Source organism: Urtica dioica, chromosome 6, assembly GCF_054948205.1.
Source record: "Urtica dioica subsp. dioica isolate 48M chromosome 6, U.dioica_male_clone48M_v1_H2, whole genome shotgun sequence".
Classification (NCBI taxonomy): domain Eukaryota; kingdom Viridiplantae; phylum Streptophyta; class Magnoliopsida; order Rosales; family Urticaceae; genus Urtica; species Urtica dioica.
The window spans coordinates 37,997,664-38,010,848 of record NC_142761.1 but is presented as its reverse complement, the minus strand read 5'-3'; the positions used below and the strand labels follow the sequence as shown (position 1 = coordinate 38,010,848).

The following is a 13,185-nucleotide window of genomic DNA, read 5'->3' as shown; positions in this document are numbered from 1 at the left end:
TTGCGAACACGCTCGTTAACAAATCTCGAGACGTTCCATCCGAATCGTATAGCTCGATGAACACCGGACTGGCGGGGTTCGCTATGCCGGTGATGTTAGGATTGGCTGTCGTGGTGGCGCCCATCGATGGCCCGCGCTCGCCGGCGGGATCCCTTGTGCTTATCTTTGTCTTGCTTGCGTTTGTGCTCGCGCGTGGAGTGCTACACTCTCCCTTCGTCGGGAGGCGGCACTTTCGGAGATGCCACGCGGTTCGACATGATGGTTTCTTGGCGTAGTGGAAATTCCTTGGTTGTTGTCAAAGCTATTTGCTTCTTAAAAAAAAGGAGAGTTTTGCTGGTGGAGAGCCCGTACGTGGTCATTCTCAGGATCTCCTCCTTCTAGCGCCAAAATGTTAAGCTGTTTTTCGGATTAGCACTTACAGACACGTGACGTGGGCTGACTTGGCCACTGCCTTTGACTCCTGGGGATTGGGGGTGAAATATTCCTCTTGTCAAGTGAAGAACATGAGAATCGATTTCTCAAGCTCATGGACACTTTTGTAGAGGGAATATAATTTGGCTTTGTAGTCTTTGTTTAAGAAAAAGAGTGAATATTTTTTTCCCTACTCTAGAGAGAGTGGAAGTAGATTGTTCCTCTTTTTTGTGTAGTATTGAATGAGTGGAGTGGTTTTGATTTCTCTTTGTTTTTTTATCTTAGTCTCAAATGTGTTTTTTGTGAGAGAAATGGTTGAGTGAAGAATTTGGTATAGTCTCAAGTGTTTTGAAACGGACAAGATGGTTTGGGTGATTTTGATTGTACTTTTTTTTCATAATCTCAAGCTCTCTTCAGGTTGAATTTTGTTTCCCGAGAATTAGAATTCCGGTTTCTATCTGCAGAATTCTATTCCCGGAATGGCTTTATTCCACTGAGAAACAGGCGGCACATTCCAATTCCGGGTGGTTCGGACTGGAATTTATGTTCGAACCAAAAGCCCAACTTTAACATATATTCATACAAAAGTGATTTCTAACATAAAAAAATAATAATAATAATAAATACAAATTTTGAGTCTATATCGATGTTGCACTAGTTTCGGGAGAAACGAATTTTTTTACACAAGTTGGATCCGCGAGAATGATCGATCTATACACAGCCAACACAAATACCTTAAAGAACGTCTGATATAATTTTTTTAGAGGAAGAAAATCATTTTACACCTACTTATTAAAATAATCATCAATTCTAAACATCACAAAGATCTAAAAGTCAGCTTATGACTATTTTTTAGTAGAGCCCCCTGCATAGTTCTACTTCCCCGCTAATTTTCCCAGACCTGTATACCTTATCTCTAAGAAATCAAAGACAAACCAATGAGAAAAACTTTTCGTACCGATTTTTTTTAAAAAAAAATGTACAATCCCGGCGCCGCTCAGGTAGATCCAGAGCTGGCGGTGACTCCGGCTCCGTCCCTCAACCCTTGAAGGCACAAATTTAGGGTTCTCTGGACACTGTCTGCGACTAATCTCAGCCTCCCTTGAGCGGCGTCACCGGTAGAGCACCCATTCGCTTCCACTGTCCGAGCAACTCTTTGCTTACACTTCTCCCAATCCTCGACTCGGAACCAGCAAGACCGGCCTCCGTGGCTTCCGTCGATTCCGAGGAAAGACACGATCGGAGACTCCCCGAAAGAGTACCTCAGCCGGACCGAGATACAGTACGGCAACCACGCGGCGCCGCCGGCCGCGTTTATGTGGGGTATGTGAGCGGAGTCGAGAACGACGGTGAGCGCGAAATCGACGGAGTTTCGTGGCCGGTCGTAGTGGATGTTGCTCTTCACCGCCGACGAGCTCTCGGAGCTGTCGTCCATGTTCAGACCCGCGTGGTTTTCGAGGCAGAGCTCGATCCGCGGCTTCTGCGCCGGAGCGACGTCTCCGACTTGCGCCTGAGCCAGGCCTTTCTTCCACGCGATCAGCTTCAAGAACTCTCTCAGCACCGAGATCGGGAGAGTGAGGAGCGTGATGAACGACGCGACGCGAGACGCGTCGTACGGCTCGGAGGCGACGCGGCGGCTGAAGTAATCGCAGATCTCTCCGATCTCGGACTGAGTTAGTTCCTCTTGCGCGGTGGTCGAGTTTTGCTGCTGCTGTTGCTGCTGCTGTTGGTGGTGGAACCGCTTCACGCTCAGCACCTGAAGAAGAAGCTGAACTCTGTGGACACTCACTGCAAACACATATCCTCTGTCGAAAGGAAAAAAAAAAAAAAAACATTCAGAAACGTTTCATAAGAGAACCCATATCAGTCGGAGGTTTCGAGGCTTACCCAACAAAGAAACGCAGAGCGGGCTGTTCCTGGTCCAAGTTCAAAAGCGCACCTTCATTGTCCTTCAAGATAGATCCCAATATCTCTTTTAAAAGATCTGGTAGCTGAGCGAAAAGCCACAGGACTCCGAGATACTTGAGAATACCCCTCAGCACTTTCTTGAGAGCAACAAGAGGAACCCAACCGCCTCCATAGCCACCATCGTCGCCGAGCCCGATAATCGCAGTATTCAATTCTCCCCTCACATGCGCAGGAGCGCCCGTCCCAGGAGGCCGACGCAAAGGGACGGCAGAGCCCAAAACAGCCATACTTGTGGACCCGGTTGAAACATTTTCCATGCGGCTCAACGCCGCAACTTGGTTTCCCGTTCTCGACACCGCAGCAGAGCCGGGAAGGTTGATCCGATTGCCGTTTGCGGACGCTAGTTGCTGAACCGAACCCGCCAGACCCGCCGCCAGATTAGGCTCTAAAACATTCAACTCTTGAGCGACGTGCTCCATGATGAACGGTCGGAACTGTGGACACGGAAGCGACCCTCCGACCATGGGCCCTCCCTTGGGAGGCGTCGCCGGTTGCAACCACACCTGATCGCCGGCGAAGCAACGCATGTCCACCGCAAAGTGTTTTCGGTATATGATCCGTATCCAGTACGGGCCTCGCAGCACCACAGAGACGTCGATCGGCAGCAGAGAGCTCGGAACGATCCCGGGGCCGCCCCGGCTTGCCGCGGCTAACATCGCAGCCCCGTGGAGGCTGCTCTGGGGTCCAGCCGCACCGGTGGGACCCGGACTTCCGTTCGTAGACGCGGTGCTCGGCACAAGTCCTTGAGATGCCAAATACCCGGCTTGTTTTGTGACGGAATAAAGCACCGCCGCCGCTGATGCGGGCCCACCGGGGACTCCTGGAATGGGACCCGCTCGTGCCGGCCGAGTGGCGGCTGTGAGAGCATGCAAGGGTCCCGCCGTGAGGCGGATGCAGTCCAAAAGCGAAGCCACTTCGGCTCCATTTATAAAGTCTTCCAAAAACTGTAGATACAGAGTATGTGTTGTGTTATCTCAATATATATACAAAGAACAACGAAAAATAGTACTAAACTAGCAAATCTGGGGCCAACAGACATTCGTCACAAACCTGTTAAACTAACTACCAAGTTTATTATTTCCGCACATTTTTCTAGTTCGTTTTAATCAAAGACATTTTTAGGTACAACCGCATTTGCCTTGCGACCCTACGTGACACGACCAGGATAAAGAATGCTTAACTGACATAAACTAACATATAAGGACTTATAAAGTATGCGCACACCTTTGTATGAGGCCATAGTTGATCAGGAGAAACGTGCATCGTACATCCCTCTTTGCCTGATTCCCACTCAACAACAAAGCGGGCCACAACGCCCGCTCCAAAACTAAACCACAAGCTCATTAGTCCAACCGCCTCAATCCTAAAGACCCTTCTCATCTGTTCTGAAAACCGATCAACCCTTTCAGCAGAGCCTTTTGCTCCAGCTGGTAGTTTAACATCGGAGCTTGTACTGCTTTCTTCCGTTTTATCATCCGCCCTTACCCCAAGCAATTTCCTCATCCCATGAGCAAACATTCTCGCATACGACAGCCTTTTGATGTCCGCAACCAATTTCTTTATGCTATCACTCTCGACAGACTGATAGCTGAGAACAACACCTTCCGGATCATACCGGATATGTGAATCTACGTCAGATGTATTTGCAATGCGAACACCGGAACCCCATGACGTGCTATTGTTTCCCTTCTGAAGCTCCCACAAGTCTCTGAAGTGCTGATCGTTTATTTTGACATCCCAACACATGCTACCAGGTCTGCCCAGTCTCAAACATATATGCTGCCACGTATCGCCTATGGTAAATGGCAATCTAAACCAGATATTCGAGGAAGCACTTCTCAAACCCACTTCTTCAACAAACGAAATATCTAGTGCCTCCATCTGGCTGGTCAATCTGGCATGTTTGATACAAAGTGAACAGTGCCGGACCACATGAAGAAGAGCTGAAACGTAAAGGCTGGAAGGCACATTTCCTTTATTAGCTTCGGCTAACAGACGATCATAACTGTATCTATCGGTTTTTGAAACCATGTTATTTGGCACGAGTCCTTGTGAAGATGATGATTTTTGAGTGAGCACCTCTTCTGATATTTTTCTTCTCTTAGAATACCCTGAATCGGATTCAACGCCTTTAAGTGATGGAATCAAACTCATCATATCCGAAACAGTACGCTTGCGAGGCACTTTTTCTTGTTTTGAAACAGCTTCGTAACTTGGGCTATGACATGTTGCATCCAGTGTCTGGGCTGAAAATCAAAACAGTATTACTCGTCATACATGGTACATTGAAAGTAACAAATCTTGATAACCACAGAGATGCATATAAGAAATCTTACATACGAGAGTAGCACATGGGCTTGACGCAGCAGCCTTGGAAGATCCAGCTAGAGGAGCAGAAGGTGACATTCTGGGTCCATTTGATTTAAAACTAGAGCCAGATATCCGATGCCCAGTTGGCCGTGGAGGAGATAAAAGTTGAGACGACCTTCGCTGTTCTACATCCATGGAACTAAATTCTGCCGATTGCGGAGACCTAAGTGAAGCTAAATCCTGCTCAGATTTTGAAGAGGAGAGCTTTGTGCCAGTCACACCTCTACCGGGGATAGTTGATGTATTACCAAGAGAACTGGATGGCACAGCGCTCTTCAAATTGCTTGAAGAGTGTAAAGAACCAGCGTATGAAGTGACACTTGGGAGTTTCCCAAAGTTGCTAACCTGTGATGTCTGCAAACTTCCATCCCATTTCGGAGACGGGGTTCCCGCTTTTACAGCATGAAGATTTCCACCAAAACGTGGGAGAGAAGATGCATTGAACGGAGAAGAGACATTCTGAGTGGATGACCCTCTCTCGAGTTCAAATACTTCGTCAACGATGGAGGAAAAACTAGATCCTCCACCCACAATCTGCATCGAGCCCTCGAGGCCGACATCTGAAGGAAGCCCACTTCCAGAAGCCTGACTAGCAACCCCAGCACCAGGCAAGAAGGAATGAGATTTTCCAAACTCTAGCAAGCTCAAAGTCATTTCCTCTTCAAGCATTTGCATCTGGCTGATGTCAATTTTCTTAACGCGCATCTCTTGGCTTTGATCATTGGACGAACGAATTTTTCCAGGCGGCTCTGCACTATTCTCAAGCAAATTGAACACTGGTTTGAAGTCCTTATCAAGTTGCATCAGCAGAAAATAAGAACTCCCACAATCTGGAAATCCCATCAATAACATAGCTGAACCATTCAAAATGTTTTTGGGCAATTTAACTGCAGGAAGTCCATGCTCGTACACCTACAAGATTCACGCTATCAGCTCCTCTTGGTAATGGTATCACACAGATTGATGAATAAATTAAGTCTTGAATCTATAATTCAGAACCTTGGAACTAATGTTCTAAATATACTCTCTTTGACTCTTACCTCCAGGCCCAAAAACCTGCTGATGGATGCAAATAAGTGTAAAATGCTTTTGCTTCTTAGATCTGTGAAAACCTCAGCAGCATTCATAGTTCCCTGATTCATAGCATCTTCACATTCTAACAATGCTGACGATTCAACAATTTTTTGTGATGATTGGAGAAGATAGCGCCCAGTTCTACACGTAAACAGAACAGAAAAATAATTATCAACGTGAATTTAAAAAAAAAAAAAAAGATTCATTGATAGTAGTTTTTGGAAGTTGAGAAACAAATCTAGGCTATTATGCATAGTTACTCTGATTATTCAATTAAAAAAAAAAATTCGCGAGATTTTGTAATATTTATGAAACCATATTGAAATTTTACTCCATACCAAAAAATAAAAAATAAAAAAAAACAACACCACCACCACCACAAAAGCATGGCAACCTGGCAATGATTTACTAACTGATACCTTATGTTTATTCCCAGGGTAAAAAATGATAACCCATATGCGCGCACACGTAATACTTCTTGTCCTTCTTCATATTCTTTATCATTGGCCGTATAATCTTTCTGCAAAATCAAAAGACAAAACATAAGTACCAGGCAGCATTGCAAAATATAAGTACCTCAACTAATTAAAACAGATAGACAAAATGAACAACCTTGAGAGAGTCCATATCCATCTCTTCCATGCAAGACTGAAGAACAACATCACTCGCGGCTCGACATATCTGAACATTCTTGCTAAGATCTTTATGGACTTCAAGGAGGCGAGTGTATCTATGACAACATATAGCTCTCAGCAGTAGCTTTTCCACATCAATGCAGCCTTGGTCAAGCGAGAACTCAGCCTCCTTACCAGTAAAAGGATCTATGACAAATGTACTGTGAAGACACTTTATCTGCAGATCTGATCCTGGCTCAATCTTTATAGATGGACAAGATCCCGAGTCAGGTACACTAGGGTTCTTATCTAAATCCAACCAGTAAACAATTTTTAATCCCGGGGTTCGAAGACCAGATGACTCTGCTTCTCCATCTTGATTCACTTGTGAAGAGCTACTACTTCCGTCAGAGATAAGCTCAAACCGAATCGCATCTCTCCACCGCCCTTGTCGGAGAGCTTGAACTTGCCTAATGACAGTGTCCATAACAAGCGCAACACACAGCTCGTGTAGTACAGAGTATAATGTCACGAACGGGTTTTCGACAGCTGCCATACGGCGCTCTAAATCGTCTCCTAGAACATGACGCCGCAGTTCCTCGAGCTTTATGAGTCCGCTTCTCTCACCAACGAGAAGCTCCAAATGCAATATCCTCCACATGGATAGGTGTCCACGGTAGCCAAGCGTTACCAGCACCTTAAATTCCCCGTTCACGCGAAGCAATGCGGTACCATCCGAGACTTTCACCTCGGAGATTTCTTTCGGTATTGAAACTTCCAAGAGCTTAGACCTCACAAGTGTGTCCAACTTGCTCAGAGCTCGTTTCTGCTCATCCTCGCTTAGCGCTCCTTGAGTCCCCACATCTTCGATACATTTCGGCAAACGCTGATAAGACCCTGTCAGGAGAATTTCAACTGCAGATGGAACATCGTACACGGGAGCACGAGCTTGCTGTAAACCCTCGTGCATGAAAAACATCGAATCTGCAGCCTGAGTGAAACATGTTTCATGACTCGACAAGGTTGACGCGAGCTGTTGACAATACTGTATCAATGGAACCTGTGAATCACAATTCATCCATTAACATTCCTTCCAAAGGAGATAAATTTCGATCCCATAAAAAATAGTATATAAAAAACAAGAAAACAAAAAAAGAAGAAGATGCTTATGTCTTGGGTATCGATTGTTCGTTCTCAATTAAGTCGCGCTCGGGTAATAGCATAGTCAAGTTCTGGTAATAGTGTTCTGGATTAAATTGGCATCTGAAAGTCATTACACTTTCAGACAAACAACAAATCATACTGAAACCCATATTTCAAGCTCAGACAAAAAAAAAAATTTGAAAAAAAAGAACCAAAAGTAGCAAGTAGTCCGTGAAAGATTCTGTTTAATTCATAATCTAAACATTGCATAAATAAAAAACCGGTCCTTCAAATCATACCAGCCGTGCAACAATCTACATGAAACGGAAGTTTTATTGCAAAACAAAAAGAGACCTATGTTGCAAGAATAACCAACTCTTGGTTGCAATACGACAAACAAAACAATTTAAATCAATATCTTCCGTCGTTCTAAGTCCCAGTACCTATTTTCACACGATTCTAAATTCAAGAACCTAAATTTCAATCTCCTAATCAACCAAAACCCTAAATTTCCTATCACCATCCGAAAGAAAGAAAGAAAAAAAAAAACTTCCAAATCATTTCCTCTCCAGTCCAAATTTCACCAAGACCACCACTTTTTCAGAACACGAAATTCGAAAACACGATTCGAAAAGGAAAGCGCAGAGCTTCGGACCTGTTGACACCATTTGGAGAGGACATTGAGCCTGAGCATTCGCTGCTGTGTCTTGACGATGTACTTGAGGATGTTAATCTTCTTCTCCGAATCGGACTGGTCCGAATCTCTAGATTTCTCGACGAGGTCCTTCAACGCGAGGTACGACTCCTCGGCGGCACGGCCGACCAGAGTGGAAAACTCCACCGTCTGCTGTCCTAGCTCGGCCGCCATGGATTGAAGGGATTCGATAAACAAAGACGGCGATTCGAAGATCTACGATTGCAATACTGCCATGAAAGCAAAGGGTTTTGGAATCGAAAAGGCCTTTTTTATTTAATTTAGACCAAAGACAGAGTCGGAGGCGATGCTGAGAGAAGAGCTCGTTTCAGCTCCTTCTCTCTCTCTCTTCACAATACTTTTCGCCTCGATTTCTATCTCTCTCTTATGTTTTAAGGAGATTGGATACTGGGTCCCACTAATATAGCTTCATTTGCCACGTGGCATTGAACATTGGTTTTTCGTTTTTTTTTTTTTTTTGTTGGAAGTTGAAACTTTGAAACGAATTTCACCTCTTTAACTGTTTTCTTTTTTCCAAGTGGATCTACTAATTTCTCTCTTCTCTTCATTCCATCGAATTGTCTTTAACAGCTTCTTAAAAGCGTCTTTAATGGTAAGTAAATACTATATTTGCTTAAGTTGGCACATAAGCAATTTAAGCTACAACTAATTTAAGTAAATTTATTCTCTATTGGTAAGCTAAATCATTCTCCTAGCTTAACTTTATCTCACATGTCAATAATTAATATTTTATTATCATTTTTTATTCAATTTCCACTTATTAAATAAAATAAAATAAAAAATTGACCCATTTAATTTACTAAGCTAGTAGCTTAGTTAAGCAATATAGCTTAGTTAAGCTAATAGGTAAAATACAAAATAATGGTAACCAACTAGCTTACAACTTTTGCTAATTGCTAGCAAGTCCTCACAATTGTTAAGCTACAAACCATTAAAGATGATCTAAAAAAGTTAAAAAAAAATTACAAACTTCTTGAAGTTCGTGTGAGAATTTTTCCACTTAGTAATTCATGCTTCTTGTACCAATTTTTAGATTATTATTAAACAATTACCTCTCTAATACTTTATGATCAAAATTCAATAATTCAAAATTAATCCAAAAATATAATTTCTTGATGAAATATTTTTTTTTATTTTTTTTGTACTATAATCTCTTCAATACTTTAAGATCAAAATTCAATAATTCAAAATTAATAATAAAAAAATATGACTTCATATTGATACAAAAATACTCTTAAAAGAATTTTTTTTTATTTTCTTTTGTGTTTATTTTAACTATTTACGTAATGGTCACTAAAGCAAAGTTAGAGATCATTTTTCGTTTGTTCTATGAAGTTCACAAAAAAAAATTGGAAAATTTGAGAAATCTGGAATAAAAAAAATTGGTTTGAAAAATTTGAAAGTTCGTTTGAAGATTTATTGACATTTTGTCTTTTTATTGACATGAATGTCAATAAATCTTCGAACAATTCTGAAAAATTCTTTGAAGATTTATTGACTCAATAAATTTTTCAGATATCAATAAATCTTCAACAGACCAAATTGAAGATTTATTGACATTCAAAAAATTTATTGGCATTCAGAAAATAAATCTTCAAAGAATTTTCCAGAATCGTTTAAAGATTTATCGACATATATGTCAATAAAAATACAAAATCTCAATAGATCTTCAAACGAATTTTCAGATTCTTCAAACCAATTTATTTCCCTGATTTTTCCAAATATTAGGTATATGTGAGGCTTTTCAGGGAGTGGAATCTTGAAGCACGTTGATATGGATATAAATATCTCTTTCTCTCTCTCTCTCTCTCTCTCTCTCTCTCTCTCTCTCTCTCTCTCTCTCTCTCTCTCTCTCTCTCTCTTCGCCTACATGCCAATTCTTCTTCTTCTTCTTTTCTCATTCTTCATTTTTTGTTCTTCTCCACCAAAAACGACAAAGAAACACCAAAACCCAAACACAAGCCCTAAAGTTAAAGTCATGACCAATAAACCTAAATCATCGCCGATTAATGGAGAGAGACTCGAAACCAGATTGATTTTGGATTTTTAGATTTTTTTCATATTTTCCAGACGATTATTTTTCCAGATTTAAAAAAAAATCGTGATGTCGACAGTGTCATAAGTCAGATAGATTATTGACGACCATGTAAATAAATGAGACAGAAGAAATATAAAAGAAAATAAAAAGATATTTAATTGAGGGTAGTTTTGTGCCAACAATATATGGAAGTCGTACTTTTAGATTAATTTTGACATATTAGATTTTGGTCCAAAATTATTGAGGATGTCATACTTTAGGAATAAATTATTTTTCAAAATTTATTCAGGCTCTGTCGTTTCATAACGTTTTCTTCAAAATTTTATTTCTGAATTACTGGAATTTTATAGATTTTTCTCAGACGTTTTGTTCTTCTCGACCCTAAGGGTATTTTCGTAATTTTACATATTTTTATATCGATTGCACGGGTTCCCCCTACTCAAGTAAGTTAGCACTTTTTTATATTTTTTGTTTACATTTTAGTCATATTTTTTTTACTTAGATGGAAAACGTTCAAGCTGCTCGTGGACGAGGTAGAGGAAGGCCACGATGCCGAGGCAGAGGAAGAGGCAGGGTCGCCGCTGATGTCCCAGTACAAGATGCTTATCATGATGCTCCGTTTTCCGAACAAGAGGGAGCAGCAGAGAGTCCCAACGGTCCAGCCCCCGCACCTCAGTCAGCGGCCCATCCAAATCTTGCGGTACTCATTACTGCATTGCTGCAACGTATTGAAGCCTAAGAAGCGGAGATACAAAAGTTGAGGTCTTCCCCAAGTGAATGGAATTGTGGAAGAGGATCAACAAGCACCACCAGCACATCCCCAAAGTGTACCTCAGATGGGCTAAGTTGTTGTGACTGATGATCTTTTCGAAAGGTTCAGGAGGATGAGAGCTCCAGATTTTGAAAGATCGACTGATCCTTTAGTGGCTGATGAGTGGATGTCAGAGATGAAGAAGATCTTCACCTTCATGAATATCTAAGAAATTGAGAAGGTCATATGAGTGTCTTTTGTTCTAAAGAAGGATGCAGGATACTGGTGGGAGACAGTAGTAGCTAGAAGAGACACACGCGCTATGTCTTGGGATGACTTCATCAAGGAGTTCAACAGTATCTATTTCAACATGCGAGCGACGAATACTCAGCAGAAGGAGTTTGCGGAGCTTAAGCAAGGAACGGTGACTATGACTGAAGTTGTTAGTTAGGTCAATCAATTGGCCAGACTGTGTCCTCACTTGGTTCCAACAGAGACAGAAAGAGTTAGGAGGATGATGGGAATGTTCCGACCGGAATTGGCCCTAGCGATTGAAAGTGGAAGTCAGCCACCTACCACAGTCACATGCTGCCTCGAACGTGCCATGCGAGCTAAGTACTACTTAATCCAAGTAAAGGAGGAACGAGCCCAGTTTTACAAGGCTCGAAAAGAGGAGAAAGGTCAAAACAGAGGACCCGACAACAGAAAGCCAAACCAATCAAGAAATCCCCAGCCTAATCAGAACAGCCAAGGCTTCAAGGCACAAGCCCAATGGAATGGGAATGGAAAGAAAAGAAACCATCCTGGAAATAATGGTAACGCCAACAGCAAGGTCAAGGTAGAGGAAACAACCTTTCCAGTAGGCAAGACTTGTGAAAAGATGCATCCTGGGGAGTGCCGGAAGGGATCCATGACATGTTTCAAGTGTGATCAGGCTGGTCACTTTCTCAAAGATTGTCCGAAATCAAATTCCTCTCAGAATGGAAAGTATCAGCAGCACAACCCGAATGGACGAATCCACTTCATGCAAGCTGCCATCGAAGGGCCACAGATTTTCCAGGGTCGACTAGAAGCACCACCAACAACTCAGACCACACCGCCACCTCGAGCTCGCATCTACGCTTACACCAACACTGATGCTCTAGCCAGCTCTTCGAATGTGGTAGTAGATCAGCTTCCTATAGCTCATCTTGATGCTTTAGTATTGTTTGACTCTAGTGCTACGCATTCCTTTATTTCGATAGAGCTAGCTAAGAAATTATACAATAGTGTAAAGAAAACTAGGAAAGTTTTCAGGACAACATTACCGTCCGACGATTTCCTATTATCAAAATATTTTTTAAAAAAAGAGTACCGATAATAATTAGTGGTCATGAGTTAAAGATACATTTTATCGTCTTGGAGATTAAAGATTTTGATGCCATTTTGGGAATGAAATTTCTGAAAGAGAATAATGCGGTAATTGATTCTCAAACAAAAAGGGTGACCTTCAAACCAACTTTGGGAAGAGGATTCACTTTCATGGGAAGACCGTTCCAGAAGCCGAAGATGATGGTGTCTGCATTACAAGCTAGAAGATTTCTAAGTAAAGGTTGCTATGGATTCCTAGCATCAGTTGTGGGTTGTGGACAAGACTAAGGATGTAGAAGTAACTCCTAACCACGTGCCAGTGGTGATGGATTATGTAGATGTTTTCCCCAAAGAATTACCAGGCTTAGCTCCAGAGCGTGAGATTTCTTTTGGGATTGAATTACTACCTGTTACGGGATCGATCTCTAAGGCCCCCTACCGAACGGCACCAACTGAACTCAAGGAACTACAAACACAAGTTCAAGAGTTGTTGGATAAAGGATTCATTCACTCAAGTCATTCACAATGAGGAGCACCGGTTTTATTCGTGAAGAAGAATGATGGATCCTTCTGCATGTGCATCAACTACAGAGAGCTTAATAAGGTTACCGTTAAGAACAAGTATCCGCTGCCTAGGATTGATAACTTGTTTGACCAACTCAAGTGAGCGAAGGTATTCTCGAAGATTGACTTGCAATCCAACTATCATCAGTTATGAGTCAAGGAGGACGACATTCCAAAGACTACACTC

At 42.2% G+C, this 13,185-nt stretch overlaps 1 protein-coding gene across 1 annotated transcript; it reads right to left on the bottom strand.

Annotated features, from left to right (window-relative positions):
* Positions 1-991: 991 nt before the first annotated feature.
* SWP (RNA polymerase II transcription mediator) lies at positions 992-8,668 on the bottom strand. The gene is made up of 8 exons (XM_089616525.1): positions 8,236-8,668; positions 6,436-7,497; positions 6,243-6,343; positions 5,790-5,964; positions 4,716-5,661; positions 3,604-4,625; positions 2,299-3,323; positions 992-2,216 (listed from the first exon to the last, which is right to left on the bottom strand). Exons 1-8 carry the CDS (start codon positions 8,446-8,448, stop codon positions 1,409-1,411), a joined length of 5,352 nt encoding a protein of 1,783 aa, XP_089472651.1. The 5' UTR covers positions 8,449-8,668; the 3' UTR covers positions 992-1,408.
* Between the last annotated feature and the right edge of the window lie 4,517 nt (positions 8,669-13,185).